The 18,689-nt window shown below is 39.2% G+C and overlaps 1 protein-coding gene across 2 annotated transcripts in view; it reads left to right on the top strand.

Annotated features, from left to right (window-relative positions):
• Window positions 1-17,627, top strand: part of LOC120309697 (cytochrome P450 2J2-like) — a 38,102-nt gene extending 20,475 nt beyond the window's left edge. For both annotated transcript variants that reach the window (XM_039347201.1, XM_039347200.1), the window contains exons 6-9: window positions 1,298-1,439; window positions 2,857-3,044; window positions 5,997-6,138; window positions 17,346-17,627. In XM_039347201.1, coding sequence (XP_039203135.1) covers window positions 1,298-1,439; window positions 2,857-3,044; window positions 5,997-6,138; window positions 17,346-17,536 — 663 coding nt within the window. In that variant the 3' untranslated portion in view covers window positions 17,537-17,627. The remainder of the gene's footprint in view (window positions 1-1,297; window positions 1,440-2,856; window positions 3,045-5,996; window positions 6,139-17,345) is intronic.
• Window positions 17,628-18,689: the final 1,062 nt, after the last annotated feature.

Raw genomic sequence — 18,689 nt, 5'->3', positions numbered from 1 at the left:
AGAAATTGCAAAAATATCCACCAGGGGACACTGTTTCTACCCTCACCCTTTACTTAGGGAGAAAGTAAAAAAAAAAAGAGAGAAAGTTCCATCAATCAATACACAAAACTAATGATCCAAAAAGTTCTAAGAAAGAGCAGTTAAGGTAGCTTTTCCCAATTAGGGAATGCAAGGGATTACAGGGTCATTAAAAGGGGAAAACAAGCATGTTGGAACACCTCCTCCCTACTCATAGGTATGAGTGTCATCTGAATTATTTGGAACTGAGGACAAAAGAGACCTTAGGACAGTGGTTCTCAACCTTTCTAATGCCGTGACCCCATAATACAGTTCCCCATGTCGTGGTGACCCCCAAATGGGTGTGGCCACCAATAAGAGGGAGTAGGACAGCTAGGGAAAAGGGAAAAAATGGCGGACAGCGTGGTTTGGTGACCCCCGTGAAATGTTCGTTCGACCCCAAATGGGGTCCCGACCCACAGGTTGAGAACCACTGCCTTAGGACCTTGGTAGACAATTTCAGTGAAATTAATAACTTGATGTGCAATGGGTGTAGAACTAGAAAATCCCATTTAAAAAGGGATTGAAAATGAGTCTGTGAAGATGGTCTTTGCAATGACATAAAAGAGGGGTCTTTGGTGCTCTCTGAGCTTGGACCCCAGGACACTGAAACCATTTTTCAATACATGCCAGTTGTCAAGCACTTGAATTTTGATCATGTGACCATGGGGATGCTATGACGGTCATAAGCACGAGGACTGGTTATAAGTTACTTTTTCCAGTGTCACAACCTTGAATGATCACTAAACAAACAGTTACAGGTAGAAGGCTATCTGTGTTGAGTAGACTTCCTTCAACTTTGTTTGGTCTTCTTTGAATCAGTTGCTATTTCTCCACTGGTGTCCTCTAGAGCAGGGGTCCTCAATCTTGACAACTTTAAGACTTGTGGACTTCAATTCCCAGAATTCCTCAGCCAGCTTGAGCAGTGTTTCTCAACCTTGGCCCTTTGAAGATGCGTGGACTTCAACTCCATTTTTTCTTCCTGGGGAATTCTGGGCGTTGAAGTCCACCCATCTTTATGGGGCCAAGGTTGAGAAACACTGCTCTGGAGCATTTATTCAATAATTATGTCCTACTTATATTTACCCTTTGAGACCTTCTGACAGCCTGACTATTGCCTCATTCTCCTCAGCAAAATGGCTCATAGACTAGTACGGGAACAGATTAGTTTGGAATAGTTTCGTTAGCTGTAGGAAAATGCCTATAAATGACATCTCCTTTTTCTTATTAATAACCGTAGAGGAAGGATGATCTCCGTTCTACTTATAATGAAGATAACTTGGCTCAGTGCATTGCTGACCTCTTTATTGCTGGGACAGACACAACATATGCCTCCTTGGAATGGGCAATGCTTCTCGTGGCAAATAATTTGGATATCCAAGGTAAGACAAATTGCACACTGTTGTGGATGCCACTTCCAGAAGTCCATTCTGGACCTGGGCCACAAAAAAATTAGCTACCGGTTCTGCCGAAGTGGTGCGAACCGACTGAATCCCACCACCGATCAAAAGCATGAATACGATTTTAATATTTTCTCAAAGCTTAACTTTCATTTCCATAAAGTGTTACAGGAAAAAATATTGCTTCCATGTTTCTGATCTTTGTAGAGACAGAGGATACCACCGTCTGAATCCCTTCTCAAGGCCTTAATTGTTATTTTACCAAATGCTAATCTGTGGCGTATTTCTTAGCCACTTGATCACTGGTTCGTTTAGTGTTGATAGTTGATCCTAAAAGGCGGGAGCTACTCATCTTTTCAATATCGTCATCATCAATTTTAAGGCTGATTGTTGCATCATCTGACAACAGTTACATAGATTTAAATGTATACAATATTTCTCTATGTCATATAATATATGTGGGCATATGTATAATTCTGTATTTATTTTGGGGCATATTTATGTAGTGTATATCGGAGGCGGTGACCCTTTGAGAGCTGAATGCAACGGAATTTCATTTTGATGTATGCCAATTAGTGTACATTCAAAGCAACAATAAAGTTATTATTCTATTCTATTCTATTCTATTCTATTCTATTCTATTCTATTCTATTCTATTCTATTCTATTCTATTCTATTCTATTCTATTCTATTCTATTCTAGCCTAGCCTAGCCTAGCCTAGCCTAGCCTAGCCTAGCCTAGCCTATTAAATTGTCAAGACAAAATTGTACTTTGTGTAATAAAATACTCCTTTACTGTATAAAACATGTTATAAAACATATAAAGACTGGCTGCAGGAACTGGATATGTTTTGTCTAATGAAGAGAAGGACTAAATGAATAAACTTACGCTAGCACTAAAAGACAAGGAGGCAACAGAATTCTATGAGATATTGAACAAATGTTATGATTGGCTAGAACAGAGAAACAAAAAGATATGATTACTAATCTATCTATCTATCTATCTATCTATCTATCTATCTATCTATCTATCTATCTATCTATCTATCTATCATCTATCTATCTATATCTATCATCTATCTAGTCAGTCAGCCAGCTAGCTATCATCTATCTCTCATCTATCTCTCTGTATCTCTCTATTATCTATCTATCTTTATCATCTCAAAGGAAGCTAAAATGAAACAGAACCAAAGTCCAAGACTTGTTTTGTCTCTAAGTCAGGGGTCAATTCAATTGTTGGATCCTTTATTTTACACTATAGGTCAGTTAATATTCAGGGTTGCTGTTACGCTTACTGGCAATCCTACCAAGTCCTATATGGATTAATATCTCTCAATGTTCTTATTATTTCTTTTGGGAAATAAATTGAATAGTGTGCAATAAAATTCTTTTTTCTCAGATAAAGTTCACAAGGAGGTGGATGAAGTTTTTGGTTCTTCGCTCTCAATCTGTTACAATGACCAGAAGAAACTGCCCTACACCAATGCTGTGATTCATGAGATCATACGAAAAAAATATGCCTTCCTATTTGGGCTTCCCAGACAATGTGTACAGGACATTTATCTGAATGGTTTTCTCATTCCCAAGGTATAGATTTTATTTTATTTTTTTTGAGACACTTTTTAATCTTATAGCTGGCCCAGCTCTTTCTGTTCCCAGCTGTCTTATTTAAAATTCAAGGTAACAGATTATTCTTTGTTTCTGAGTCATTATTTTTAGTTTTCTATGCTCTGATTTTCCACTAGGTGTCAGTAGTTGTTTATTTTCTAGCTTTGATTCTGATTCTCCACTAGGTGTCAGTAGTTATTTATTTTCTAGTTTTTTTCAGACAAAAAGTTATTATTGTTATATATATTTTTATAATTTCATCAAAACCCTTTAGGGTATAGTCTTAACACTTTTTTTTTAGTTTCTAGATTTGTCCAGACTGTAGTATTTTAAATTTAATTTCAATATATTTCTTTCCCCCTTAGTATTAATTTGCTGCTTCCATCTATGAGAGAGTGGGGAGGTTTTCTTGTTTTGGGGGTCTTTCCCAAGGATTCGGTTAAAAGATAGAAGAGAGAAGATTGATGCTCTCATCAGTTCCAAGCACGTTGTTCACCGACATTCTGGTTCGTGCTCTTGGACTTTGGCTGCATGTAGTGTGGGCTAGACACTGATGTACAGCTAGCCTTTCTCCTCTCGGGTCAGAGGGCTTCCCCCGGATTGAATGAAATGACTGTCGCCGTTTTGTGATCAATGGAGTGACCCTCCTTCATGGTTACCTCTTTGGGGCAACTTCAGACCCATTTAGGGTCCCCCTGGCAGGGAAAAACTGGCGGTGGGAAGCAGAGCTCCGCTATCCCATGGCCATGCGCTATGCACAAAACCTCAAGGTATAGATTTTAGATCTTCTGAATTACTGGATCTGCCATGTATAGGCTCCATTTCTATGCAAGAACTCTATGACTGAGCTCCCATTTTCTGATTTATTTACTTTGGGCTTAGTGCATTGTATGAATCCAGGCAGTTAGAGATGAGTCAATATCATGAGTCACTGAGGGGAGGTGGTTCTTCAGATAGCTTGGATCCAAAGCCATGGAGGACTGAAGGCACATTGTTTTTTTAGCAGATTTAAATAAAATAAATAATAATTGTTAATGTCATTTTATAATGCCTTGGTAAGACCCCACTTGAAATCTAAGGGGCTGCCACAAAGAAGAGGGGCTCAATCCTATTCTCCAAAGCACCTGAAGGCAGCAATGGATGGAAACTAATCAAGGAGATAAGCAACCTGGAATTAAGGAGAAACTTCCTAGGAGTGAGGACAATTAACCAGTGGAACAGCCTGCTTCCACAAGTTGTGGGTGCTCCAATACTGGAGGCTTTTAAGAAGAGATTGGGATAACCATTTGTCTGAAATGATATGGGGTTTTCTGCCTGAGCAAGGGGATGGACTAGAAGACCTCCAAGATCCCTTCCAACTCCTTTATTTTGTCAAATAATAATAATAATAAAATGAAAAAGAGATCTAACTTTTTGGGAACATCAGATAAAGTCAGCCTGTTGACTCTTCTTTTTTATTTTATTTTATTTTTTATTTTTCCAAACTCTCCCCCATACATATACCGTGATATTTATCAGATGTTAACATACATTCTTTTTACATTCATATATAAGATACTTTTAATAAAAGGAAATAAATACATACACATGACTTTTGGTGTTGCTCGCCCGTTTCCCCTTTCACCGTATCCACACTCCTTCTTCTCTACCTTCTTTCTCCCTTTCTTCTCTTCCCTACTTCCCTCTGCTTCCTCTCCTCTTCTCTCTCCTTCACCACTCTCCTCCCCTTTCTCCCCCCTTCTCCTCTTCTCCTCCAACCTTCCTACTTCCTTCTCCCCTCCTTTACTCTTTTCTCTCTCCTCTCCTTTCTTCCCTCTCATCCCTCTTCAGATACAATTCAGGGGTAATGTCCGAGCAACTCCTCTCTCCAAATTTCCCTATCTGTATTATATACAATCAGATTAATTTTCTCTTACATTAATAGTTCTATTTATCTAACCTTCTTGATATATACTTCTATAAATATTTATACAAGCCTGTTGACTCTTCTGATTCCCCTCTTATCTTCTTCATGTAGAGAGATACTGCTGCAATATTTATTTCAGTGGGTAAAAGCAGAATAAGTTACTATCCTCCAGAACAAAAGCAAAATATTATCAGCCTTAATGAAAAGCTTCAAAAATCTTTCCCTAGTTCGGAGAAAGAAAGTTAAAGGGTATAAATATATAATTAAATAAATATATATACTTAAGCAAGTACAAATACTTAAATGAATATCATTATAAATTAAATGTTGATATAAATACTGTAATTCTAAGGGCAAAGAAAATCACATCGGAAAAAAAAAACAGATTTGGATTTAAAATAGAAATGAACAACAACAGCAATAAAATCCAGAGTTGCAATAATGTATGCTTAATTAACCAGCTACATTTGCTAAATTTATATTTATCTCTTCTGCATAGTTACATAATAATAATGTAAACTGTTTAACTTGTTTCCACTGAATCTGGATTTAGTAGATGCATCTGCTAAAAAAGGGGATAAATCTGAACAGGTTCCATTAATTCCAAAATCTGTTATTATCTGCTAGTGTCTTCAAAATTAAATGTATATTTATTTATTTATTTATTTATTTATTTATTTATTTATTTATTTATGAGACTTATATACCGCTTTAAGTGTAAACACTCTCTAAGCGGTGTACACCAGTAAGCAATGTATATATATATATTTACATTGCCCCCAACAATCTGGGTCCTCATTTTACCTACCCTGGAAGGATGGAAGGCTGAGTCAACCTTGAGCCGGTGAGATTTGAACCGCTGACCTGCTGAACACAGTCAGCTAAAGTGGCCTGCAGTACTGCACTCTAACCGCTGCGCCACCTCGGCTCATATCAAGTTAAATAGTACAAGGAACAGAAACGGGATGGACAGAAATAACTGGGCTTGTCCAGATGTTTCAATATGTTTACTTTGTTCTTTACAGGGTGCTGTCATTTTCCCAGATTTACGGTCTGTCCTTTTGGATCCTGAACACTGGGAAACACCTGAAAAGTTCAATCCAAATCATTTCTTGGACAAGGAAGGACATTTTGTAGAAAAAGAAGCATTTCTTCCCTTCGGAGCAGGTAATTCACAGAACAGCCATTGTGATTGCCACATGATGCTTAATTTACGAAGAGGGCTGTAGTGGGAAGGGATGGTGGTCCTCGACTTATAACTTGGTCACTTCGCGACCGTTTGAATTTAGGGTGGCCATGTCAAGCACAAAAAACAGGAGGTCAGGACAGAGTTCAAAAGTATTTTTTTTTTTTTTTTTTTTTTTATTGAAAATTTTTACATTTTACAAAAACAAATCCCCTTCCCATACCCCCCCCTACCTCACCCCCCCCCCCTTCCCAACCTCCCAAACCCTCCCCTGGACTTCCCAGAGCTGAGTACAGGCTTAATTAAAAAAAAAAAAAAACTTAAAACACTTTTAAAACCTAAACAAATTTAAATACAATCATCAGTCTATATAAGCTCCCTCCAAAAACACAAATTTAAACATTACTTTCTTTGAATATCTATATCTATAATATAAAATCTAATTTATCCCTCTTTCTTTATCCTAAAACGAAAAAATAAACATACAAATCTTTGTTATACCATTAAAGCTAAATACTCTTAAAGAACTTAAAGTAAGTACATATTTCCTTCAATCTTCATAATCTTCTCTCCTATCCAAAAAGAAAAAAAAAAAAACAAAAACTTAAAAAACCTATAAGTCCTAAACAAATCTAAGCACATTTAATTAAACAAATTATTTTGTCTTAAAAATATTAATAATAATATTTAAAAACTAAAAACACTTTTAAATCCTAAACAAATCTAACTACAATCATCACTCTATATAAACTCCCTCCAAAACCACAAATTTTTAAAATTTAAAACATTAGAATCCACTCACTAAAATAAGCAAATTATAATCCCTTCACAACACAAATTTAAACAATATTATCATTAAAGGTTCAAAACTTAAAACAACAAAGTTAATAAACACATTAAACATTTCAATCTTCACCAATAACTAATTCCCTCCATAAAAAACTACATCCTTATCAATCTCAATTATATTAGTATTATTAATTATTCACATTCCAGTTTTTTCCATTCTCCATTCTTCCATTCTTCCTTTTCCCTTCTCCATTCTTGTATCAAACTCGTAAGAAATGCTGCAAGTTCTGCCTTAGGAGACTGCTCCAAAATTCCTGAATCTCCCATCGACTCCGAAGCCAATAAGGGTTCCTTAAATTCCTCCTTGTATTGATCTTTACAATTGTAAGTTGTACAAGTTATCCTCTGCCCATTCCTCTCTTGTTGATGCCCCTCAGACTGAGATTTCCCAGTTTCCATTTCAGGCAACAATTCCACCCTTAAAGATTGCTCCAAAGACTTTGTATGTCTAACATCTCCCAGAGATTCAGAAACCACTAAATATGAAACTTCCTTAACCTTCTTCTGTTGCTGCTTTTCTTTGGGATTATATACTGCACAAGTTGTCTTCTGCTCCTCAACCTGGACTTGTTGAGGCCTCTCACACAAAGATTCTCCAGTTTTCATAAATATAGGCTCTTCAAACTGTGAGTCTACATTCTTTTCTTCCAAAGCTTTAAACTTAATTGATGGCGATGCACATACCCCCAGGACCGAAGTATAAAAATCTTTTGCTTGAAAAACAGTATTAAGTCTATAACATGTCCCCAGGTAATTCACCACCCTTCCAATCGGAACATCCCATCTGAATGAAATTTTTCTCTTTTTAAGTTCATTTGCTAAAAAAGCAAACTCCTTTCTTCTTCTTAAAATTTTAGATGGGATCTCTTTAAAAATTATAACATCTTGTGAGGCAATTTGAAATCTCTTCTTATAATAGGCTTGCACAATTTCATTGCGTAAAGATCTTTTACCAAAGTAAATTACCACATCTCTTGGCAGATTCTTCTGTGCTGCCACCACAGAGTTAACCCTAAATAATTTTTCAATTTCATTAAGTATTCCCTCTTTTTCTTTATTCTAAATCAATGCAAAGTCCTTTGCAACCATCTCCTTCAGATCTCCTTGCAAAGACTCTCCCAGGCCTCTAATTCTTAAGGCATATTCCATTTGTCCATATTGAAGCATAAGAATCTCATTTTCCATTTCTTTTTCCATACTTTCATTTTTCCCCTCCATTATGTCCACTTTTTCAGCTACCTCTTCCACATGGGAGTTCACCTTTTCAAGAACAGAAGCAACACCTTCTAAAGCCAAAACAAAATCTGGTCTCAAGATCTTATTGTTTTCCTCTAAAATCTTTTTCATTTCTGCCCTAATTTGAATTATAACATCTCCCATCATGTCTTGCAAATCCTTCATAGTTATTAGCTGACCCCCAGAAGAGGGTGAAACTGTTGATTTAGAACCTGTAGAAATCCCTGGACGCTTTGGAGCCATCTTAAAGAAAAACCTTTAGTCCTTCTTAAGAAATTATAAAAATTCCTTCAAAACTCATAACTCCCTCCAAAGAAGGTCATTATAATAAAAAGAAAAAAGGGAAAAAAAGGAAGAGAAAAAGAATTAAAAAAAAGTTTTACTCCTTCTTAAAAATTACAAAAAATTAAACAAAAAAAAAGTCCTTCAAAAAAGGGTCATTACAATAAAAAAAAAAGGGAGTTCAAAGGAAAAAAAAAGGGAGAAGAAAAAAAAAAAAATAATTAAATAAAAAAAGTCCGTTCCAAAAAAAATACTTAGAGATACCAAAAACAACCATTCCAATCATAAGGAAATAAAAAGAGAAAGGGAAAGGAAAGAAAGACAAACACCAAAAAGCCTGCCGGTCAGCATTCTAACTTCCAGAAAAAAAAACACCGAGGATTTTGCCGATCGCCATTTTACTTTCCCTTTCAACAAAGAAAAAAAATAAAAAGAGAGAATAAAAATAGAAACAAATCTTAAAACTTAAAATCCAAATAAGTCAAAGAAAGCAAAAACTAAATCCTCTACTCAGCTCTGTCCATTTAAAAAAAAAACTCACCAGTTCTCTTTAAGCACGGAGGTGTTTGCAGCGGCTCGTTTTGTCCCTGAGGACAAAAACAGCTGGGAAGCGGAGACAAGTCTGAACTCCGTGGGAGCACTCCTTTCACCCCCCCCAAAAAAAAAACTTGGGGGGTGCGAAAGAGGCTCTACCACTATTCAGACACTCTCTACCCCCCCCCCCTTTGCCCGGGAGGGGGATTTTGAACCGCTGAACAGCTGGTGTCTGCTGTTCATAGCGGTTCTTACACTTACCCAGGAGGACGGCTACAAAGTAGCCGCCATCACGCACGCAAAATCCACCGGAAGTTGAGAGTTCAAAAGTATTGAAAGTTTATTCCATACAACCTATAGTCAGGAATCCGAACTACTAACAATCAATGCGAATTGGCACCAGGTAAGAGTCTACAGACTTCGGGGGGGGGGGTTTGATTTAGATTTCTTTTGGAGGTGTAGGGTCTCCAGACTGATGATGTGTTTGACCCTGCCCTCAGGCTGAGCCTGGTCATCTCCTATAGGCCTGTCCAAGTGCTAGTTATGACCTGGTTCCAAAGTTATGACTACTGCAATGCCCCCACAGTTGTTCACCCTTATGACTGACCTCAGTGACCCCCCCACCTATCTTCTCCCCCCCCACTTGGTCCTTGCAGGCCTGGGAACTGCTTCTCACCCCATCAGGCCCCATATCCTTCTGCTCACTTAGATTAAATCTAAAAAAAAATCTGTTAATTTCTTTTCACAGTCCTTAACTTTCCAGTCTTTCTGTAAAAATATTTCAATTAATCTCCATCTGAAAGTTGGGTAATAATTTTAAAAAACCTAGTTCTCTAGGTTATGATCAGAAAAAGTCTAGTATCCCCACAGTTCTATTAATCATGTTTTTCAAAATCTATATCGTATCTATTTGTGAGAACAATTGATATCTTTTTGAAAAATAAGTATAATCTACAGAATTAATATTTTTGTGTCCATAGATCTACTAGAGTTGAAATATTCATTAAAAAAAGTCTTTGATAATTTTCCCTGAGTGGGATTATTTTCTTCTCAGATGTTCTATTTAATTACAGAGGGACAACACCGTTCCTGTCACCCATCAGGCAGCAATTCTAATACGAAAGGTTTTGTTCCATAAGTTGTTTATTAAAAAATATCTTTAATTTTATTTGGGGCATAAAGTCCCAAAACAAAAGTTTTAACAGAATATTCTGTTAAAAGCTTCTGTTAAAACAAAGTTTTAAATCCTTGTAGTTGTTTTCCTTTCTATAAATCTTCCAACCTGATCAGCTATTTGTATTTGTGGTTTTAATTAGGGATTAACATATAGAACAAGTCCATTGTTTGTTGTTTGTTTTATCCTGCCAAAATGAATTCATCTCCCAAGTTTTTACAAATCAAATATTTCATGTCTTTATTTCTAATGCATGCTTCTTGTAAGGAAATTATATCTTGTTTTAACTGTTTTTCAGATAATGAAATCCTTTTTTCCCCTTTTGTTTATGGAATTTGCACATTAGATATTTACATTCCAAGTTTAAGTAAATAGTTTTTGAAAAATCTGTGCTTGTAGCACCCAATTCCAAATTGTCTTTTTCATTATCTATGGGGGGTTTTTTGGTCAATTTGTTTATCAATTTTCTCTGTATTTTCCTTTTGAGCATCTTGTAGTTCTATTTTCACTGGTCCTTTAAACATTCAATTGAAATCTTCTTTGCTGAAAAATAAAAGTGATCTCGTCTCTCTTTTTTTGTTTTCAGTGTTTCAGTCAAAAATGAATAGTCTTTTCTTTTATGTAAAATTCTGGTAGGGATCTTTGTTAAAATGCTTATTTTTACATTAGCAATTTTCAGTTTGTGTTGAAATAACAGAATAACAAAATAACAGAGTTGGAAGAGACCTTGGAGATCATCTAGTCGAACCCCCTGCTCAAGCAGGAAACCCTATACTCTTTCTGCTATTGGTCTCTTACTGTTTTTCTTACAAAGTGTACTGAAACATCTTGATTCAATGTATTGCCAATTTGCCCTTCAAAGTCATTTTGCAAATCTAAGAGATCTGACACAACCTAAACTAGGGGTAGGCAACCTTGGCTCTTTCATGACTCGTGGACTTCAACTCCCAGAATTCCTGAACCAGCATACCTGGCTGATGAATTCTGGGAGTTGAAGTCCACAAGCAGGGGTCTTCAAACTTGGCCCTTTTATGACTCGTGGACTTCAACTCCCAGAATTCCTGAGCCAGCCATGCTGAGGGGAACGGGAGAGGTTTCCAAGCTGAGCCATGCTGGCTCAGGAATTCTGGGAGTTGAAGTCCACGAGTCATAAAAGGGCCAAGTTTGAAGACCCCTGCTTGTGGAGAGCTGAGGTGGCGCAGCAGTTAGAGTGCAGTACTGCAGGCCACTTTAGCTGACTGTGTTCAGCAGGTCAGCGGTTCAAATCTCACCGGCTCAAGGTTGACTCAGCCTTCCATCCTTCCGGGGTAGGTAAAATGAGGACCCAGATTGTTGGGGGCAATGTAAATATATATATATATATTTTCTGAGGTTTTCGCGGGTATTTGTATGTAGGTCTTTGGTTGTTCGGGTTTTCTCCCACGTAAAATTGGAAGTGTCTTGGCGACGTTTCGACGAAGTCCCATTCGTCATCTTCAGGCTGGTGCTTTCAGCTTCGTGCTGAAAGCACGAATTGCTGCTCGAGGCACGAAGCTGAAAGCACCAGCCTGAAGATGACGAATGGGACTTCGTCGAAACGTCGCCAAGACACTTCCAATTTTACGTGGGAGAAAACCCGAACAACCAAAGACCTACATATATATATATATATATATATATATATATATAGATATATATATATATATATATATATATATATACATTGCTTACTGGTGTACACCGCTTAGAGAGTGCTTGCACTTAAAGCGGTATATAAGTCTCATAAATAAATAAATAAATAAAGGTTGCCTACCCTTGGCCTAAACCATGTAATTTGTGTATATTTCTGGGATAGCTTTGGGAGACTGCTTCTCCCAAAGTTCAATCAAAGCTAAATTATCCAATCCTCTTTCGAGCTCCATATCTCTTATTCCTCATTTATTCTCTAGAATTTCTAATCTTTATTAGTTTTTTAAATTTTATTTCTCTGTTTCCCCTTTTATGACATTTGTTTTACAAAATTATCCATCTTGTACAATTTTTTTTTCAATCTTTCTTCCAAAGGACAAAAAATTAGCATCCAGTTTAGAATCCAGGGAATGGGCCAACCTAGATCCTAGTTTTTCAAACATTGATGTAATTAAGGTAACTATAGTTGGCAGTTTCTCTTTCTTTTCAGGAATTTGCTCAATGGATAGTCTTCTTCCTACATCTCCTCCAGCTTTATGTGCAGCCATTATAAAGTGGTTGACAAAATAAAACAAAAAAGGAGTTATAGTAGGAGGAAAAAGGGAATTGTAGTTATAAGCAGTTACCAGCAGATGGCAGCCGAAATCAAGAAAAGGGAGAGTCTGCAATGGAAATGCTGAGCTGATTATAATATTCCTAATCATAGCCAGTCTAATCATGTAAAGTAAGATAAGAGGTTTTAGGGGAAGACGAATTTTGTATGAAATATGAAGGCATGGAATTCTGGGAGTTGAAGTCCACAAGTCATAAAAGAGCTATCGTTCCCCATGAAAACACTGCATTATAAACAAGCCAACGATATCAATCATTTATCTCCTCTCAATCTGGTTAGATACAGTGTTTCTCAACCTTGACAATTTTAAGGCATGTGGACTTCAACTCCCAGAATTCCACAGACAGGTTGAGAAACACTGGGTTAGAAGATGTGGTGAAAGTCACACTGTCATCTCTGAGTGTGGCTTGAATAAGAAAAATAGGCTGAGACTCAAGCAAAACAAGAAGGAATGGTTGGTTAATACAGAGACCGAAGTTACCAGGACTGGACCATCTTTAATTCTTGATGGGATTGTCCTTCCCTAGACAAAAAGTCAAAATATCTTCATGATAGTTTGAAACATGATTTAATCAATAGGTTAGGTTCATACAATGAAATACACTGCAGCAACACAACAGAATAACAGAGATGGAAAGCAACTTGGGGGTCTTCTAGTCCAAGCCCCTGTTCAGGTAGGAAATCCTATACCATTTCAGACAAAGAGTTGTTCAATTTATTCTTAAAAACACCCAGTGTTGGAGCACCCAGAACTTCTGGAGACAAGCTAATCTACTGATTAATTGTTCTCACTGTCAGGAAATTTTTACTAGGTTCTAGGTTGCTTCTCTCCTTAGTTAGTTTCCATCCATTGCTTCTTGTCCTGCCTTCAGGAGAATAGACTGACTCGCCCTCTTCTTTGTGGCAGCCCCTTAGATATTGGATCAATCTGTGGGGCATGGCCATGAGGGGTTTGCAACTGGGTCACAGAAATAGCTGGCGAGTGCATGTGCGCACTCCATTTAAGTGAGTGGCAGGCCTCTGATGGTGAAATGCTGGCCGGAGGGGCACCGTATAAGTTACCACGAAGAAGACACTGGCAAGGCAGGTGTCAATTCATGGACAGCCTGGCTGCAACAGTAAGTGGGTACAAGGACACGTGGGACAGCTCCACCCCCCACCTTGCCCTAGCTTGATTTTTAGGCATGCACCTTGCCCCAAACTAGGGCTTATTTTGGGGGTAGAGCTTATATTAGGCCCACCCCAAAAATCAAGCTAGGGCTTATTTTCGGGGTAGGTCTTACTTTCGGGAAAACACGGTAGGATAATTCCATGTTGCTTCTCTCCTTGATTAGTTTCCATCCATTGTTTCTTGTTTTGCCTTCTGGTGCTTTGGAAAATAAGTTGACCCCCTCTTCTTTGGGGCAGCCCCTCAAATACTGGAATACTGCTATCGTGTCCCCCTCGTCCTTCTTTTCTCCAGACTGGCCAAACTCAAATCCTGCAGCCCTTCCTCATGTGCTTTTGTCTCCAGGCCCTTCATCATCGTAATTCTTCTTCTCTGCACTTTTTCCAAAGTCTCAGCATCTTTTTGGTAAGGTGGTGACCAAAACTGGATGCAGTATTCCAGATGTGGTCTTAATAAGGATTTGTAAAGTGGTACTAATAATTTGCATGGTCTTGATTCTGTGCCTCTGTTTATACAAACCAGGTGTCAGAACCCATTTTATATTGGGGGGGGGGGAATTTTATTTTATTTCTTTCTATTCCTTGCTAAGGGTTCTGCCATTCTCCTGAAGGGGAGGGGGAGGATGCTCCTGGCTGTCTCTTTGTTTCTCTGTTTTGCTAGAATGTATCTCTCAATGCTGCAAATATTGTATATCCTTGCTTTGACAATATGCAGAACTGTCTGGTATTTTTGGGGTTAATACAGAGCAGAAGGGGGTCGGGGCAAAGCCCGGGGAAAGAAAGAGGAAGGAAACCTTTGACCTTCACACTAATTGGATAATGTGATATATGACAGCTAATTTAGGGAGGGAACATGCTGATAATTTAACTGCTCAGAGGAAGAGAACTTAGATCTTAGCATAAAGCCTCCATTATGCCTGTGCCGACATTTTGTAACAATAAATGACTTTTAGGAAAATCAATGCCTGGAAGTTCTTTGAAGTGTTTCATTAGCCGGAACCATAACAGTATCTTTTCCGCTATTACTGCATACTTGCTCTTTGAACTGTCTCCCCCTTGATGCTACTTTGGGGTGAGAAAGGAATGTGCCTCTGGTTGGATTATATTCTATTCCAGTGGTGGCGAACCTATGGCACGCGTGCCAGAGGCGGCACTCGGAGCTCTCTCTGTGGGCACATGCGCCGTTGTCCCGGCCCCGCCTTTCCCTGCAACCCCTTCCTCACAAGCAGCCTGCCCGGAGGAGAGGCTCCCCCAGGCACGGCCCACGCAAAGCAGCACAGCCAAGCACATGGCAGAAAGGCAGCAAGGGCAAGACTCCGCCCTTGCACTCCATCATGTGCAGACGATGCTGCGGGGTGCGGCCGCCATGGCACTGCAAGGCTTCCTGGGCGATCTGTGGTGAATGGCCCTGTGGGTGGACAGAGAGGGGGGCACAGTGGGGCCGAGGCGGGGGGCAGGGTGGTTTTTGGGCACTCAGTCTCTAAAAGGTTTGCCATCACTGTTCATTGCTTGTGTTTGCATTATATTGAACTCCAGTATGACATGGTCACTCTCACCCTAGGTTCTGGCAACTTCAACTCGTTCTATCACTTCTTGTCTATTAGTAAGAATTAAGTCCAGTATAGTTTTACATCTAGTTCCCTCCTCCACCTTTTGGATGCTAAAGTTGTCAGCTAAATTGGTTAGGAATCTGTTTGATCTCACACTTGCTGCAGTGTTTTTCACCCTGTCGATACCAGGGTAGTTAAAGTCTCCCATTACTACTGTGGTATGTTTCCTACATACATTTGTTAATTGATTAGCAAAGATTTCATTTATTTCTTCTGCTTGATTGGATGGCCTGTGGTATACTCCTATAGCAATGTCATCCCCCCCCCTCCTTTTGGATTCTAGGAGGTTTTCATCCTTGTTTTGTGCATTTCTGTAGAAATATAGTTATCTTTTATATATAACACAACTCCGCCTCCTCTTTTTTTAGGTCTGTTTCTTTTGAATAGTTTGTATCCTTCCATCAGCACATGAGTTTCATCCCGCCAGGTTTCAGTAATGGCAACTATATCGCATCTGCCTTCATGAACTAATACGTCCAGTTTTCCCTATTTGTTCCCTAAACTTTGAGCGTTAGTGTGTAGGCATTTGAGTCCGTTTGGGGTCTTTGGTATGTTTCTTATATCTCCTACTTTGTAACTAGGATTTCCATCCTTTCCATCACTCTCTACTTCATTGTGTTTTTCTTTTTTTAATTTCTTCTTTCTCTTTACTCCCTACCTTCTTATGTAATTGGTTATCTAATGGTTTTTTGCTTGGAATTAGGTTCTTGAAGATTGGCTCCCCTTCCACCTCAATTTTAGTTTAAAGCTCTTTTGAAAAGATGAGCCAGCCGTTTTCTGAATATATTCTTTCCAGTTCTTGTGAGGTTCAGTTCATCCTTTGCCAGTAGCCCTTCATGTAGGTAATACAGACCATGGTCTAGAACAGGGGTGTCAAACTCAATTTCACTGAGGGCCGCATCAGCATTGCAGTTGCCTTGGGGGGGGGCAGGTGGGTGTGGCCAGAGTGGGTGCAGCCTACGGGGTGGGCATGGATGGAGTGGGTGTGGCCTACTGGGTGGGCATGCCCAGTTCTACATCATTCGCATCAAGGGTGCCTATGGGGGCCTGGGCAGGAGTGGGACAGATCTGAGGGTCTCTGGCAGAAGGGGGTGGGACCGGGGCAAGTGCCAAGGCATGGTCCACTGGGGCAAGTGCCAAGATGGCCACCACAAAATTGTACATTGGCTCTTGGCTGGCCTGGGCCAGGGCCAAGGCAGCAGGGGCTGCTCCCTCACTGTTTCCAGGATGGCTTTGTGGGCTGCATCTGGCCCCCAGGCCTTGTGTTTGACATGTCTGGTCTAGGAAGCTGAAGTTCTGTTGACGATACCAGTTTTTAAGCCAGTGGTTCATTTCTAAAATCCTTTGCTCCCTCATTGGATGGTGGCCTTTTGTTGGAAGTATAGATGAAAACACATGTGCAAACGGTATAGGAGAACTTTTTCTTTTGTCCCCAAACCTCCCATTTTTCTTTGTTCACTAATCAGTTGCACTTGCGTTATTTTGGAAATGGCTTGTCTGCCTCAAATGTTTGCAGTCAATGATCTTGGGGTTTGGGTCTGTGTCACACTTCCAGGCAGCACCCTTGCATTCAGGGGTTCGCTCCCTTAATTGCAATGCCTTCCTTCCCCTCTCCTGTTACTGTTGTCTGGTTTCAAGCAGGGCTGTGTAGCGAGTCAACCGTGATAACAAAAATGAATTGTCACGATAGTTGATCCAGTTCTGCAAGGAAAAGGAGGAATATCTTTGTTGTATAAACATAATGTGATTGTCTTGGTTAGTGAATTAACCTGTGTTCCTGGATTCATTTGATCTTTTAAAAACACAAATTACCCTTTTGGCTACGTTCGTATATTGGGATAAACCACAGAAACACTTGTACTCTAACCAAGCCTAGCCTTTCAGCACTTAAGAAACGCTGTGGATTCTTCCCTGACATTTTGATAGAGGAGAACTTCACCCATCAGCTCAAACCCACACAATCATTGCAAAGGGGAGCAAATAGTTAATGGATTATGGATTATGAAAATGGATTATCGCTGATTTATTTTTCCTTCATTTCTTTTTTGTCTATAGGAGCTCGTGCCTGTTTGGGGGAACTCCTGGCCAAGACTGAATTCTTCAACATTTTTACCAGGCTGTTGAGGCAATTTAGGTTGGAGCCACCAGAAGGAGTGGAAAAGCTCAGTGAAAAATCTATAATCGGGGTCTCTGTGCATCCCTCTCCTTATAAGATTTGTGCTGTCCCCCGTATCAGGATAGCATAATATGGGCAATTATCAAGAGCGACTCATTTGTTAATGCTACAATCTCTCCTTTGTTCAATATGTTTGTAGATGGATCACCTTTAAGGTCTTGCCGAATGAATCAATTGATGAATCAATCTTTGGATCTTGCTAAATAACACCCTCCCCCCCAGTGTCTCTCAGGATTGGTCCATCCATCTCTAGAAGCAGAAACCTAGGTCTCTCACACTGACTGCTGTAGTTGTTACTGGTGTCTACCTGAGCAATGGAGAAGGAGCTAATGGCATAAGGAAACCTTGCAGGAAAAGCCCTATTGCAAGGGCTCATGGGATATTAGGCAGTTCCTGGCGAAAGCTTTGCACTTCTGACCAAATTCATGGGATTGTCTTATGTCAGATTTATACAGGAAGTCCTTGAGTTACGACCATAACTGAGCCCAGAATTTCCATTGTTAAGTGAGACATTTGTTAATGTCGTCAAATGGGCCATTTTACGACCTTTCTTGCCACAGCTGTTAAGTGAATCACTACAGTTGTTAAATTAGTAACATGGTTGTTAAGTGAATCAGGCTTCCCCACTGACTTAGTTTGACAGACGGTTGCCAAAGGGAATTACATAACCCCGTGGCACTGCAACCGTCATAAATATGAGTCAGTTGTCAAAGAAGTGGTCCTTCCTTTGCAAAGTAGCAAAGTCATTCTAATCATCTAAATCCAACATCAAAGTTGCATCTGAATTTTGATCATGTGACTGTGGGGATGCTGCAGTGGTCAGAAGTGTGAAAAATGATCACAGGTCACTTTTTTCGGTGCCATTATAACTTTGATTGGTCACTAAGTGAACTATTGGTAACCCAAAGGGCTACAGTTCTTAAATATTGCTGCCATTTAAAGTAGCCCCATATTTCTTCAATCTATTTTCAGAATCCCTGCTCCAGCCCATTTTAATTTATTACTTTATTACATTCCAGCTTTCACAACGATTGGCTGTGATCCTTGCTCACAACTGCTTATGGAAAACTCTCATCTGATAATCAGTTTGACACTGCATACAGTGGTGCTCTCTTTTTAAAAATCTAAACGGCTTTCCTACACTTTCAGTCAGAATGACCCTCCTTTTATACTTATACTGAAGGAAAGTGTTAAGTCCTTTGATCATGGGCGAATGATGAAGA

This window comes from Crotalus tigris, unplaced genomic scaffold (assembly GCF_016545835.1).
Source record: "Crotalus tigris isolate CLP2741 ecotype Arizona unplaced genomic scaffold, ASM1654583v1 scf7180000018055.714482, whole genome shotgun sequence".
Taxonomy (NCBI): domain Eukaryota; kingdom Metazoa; phylum Chordata; class Lepidosauria; order Squamata; family Viperidae; genus Crotalus; species Crotalus tigris.
This window is presented reverse-complemented; position numbering and strand designations above follow the sequence as displayed.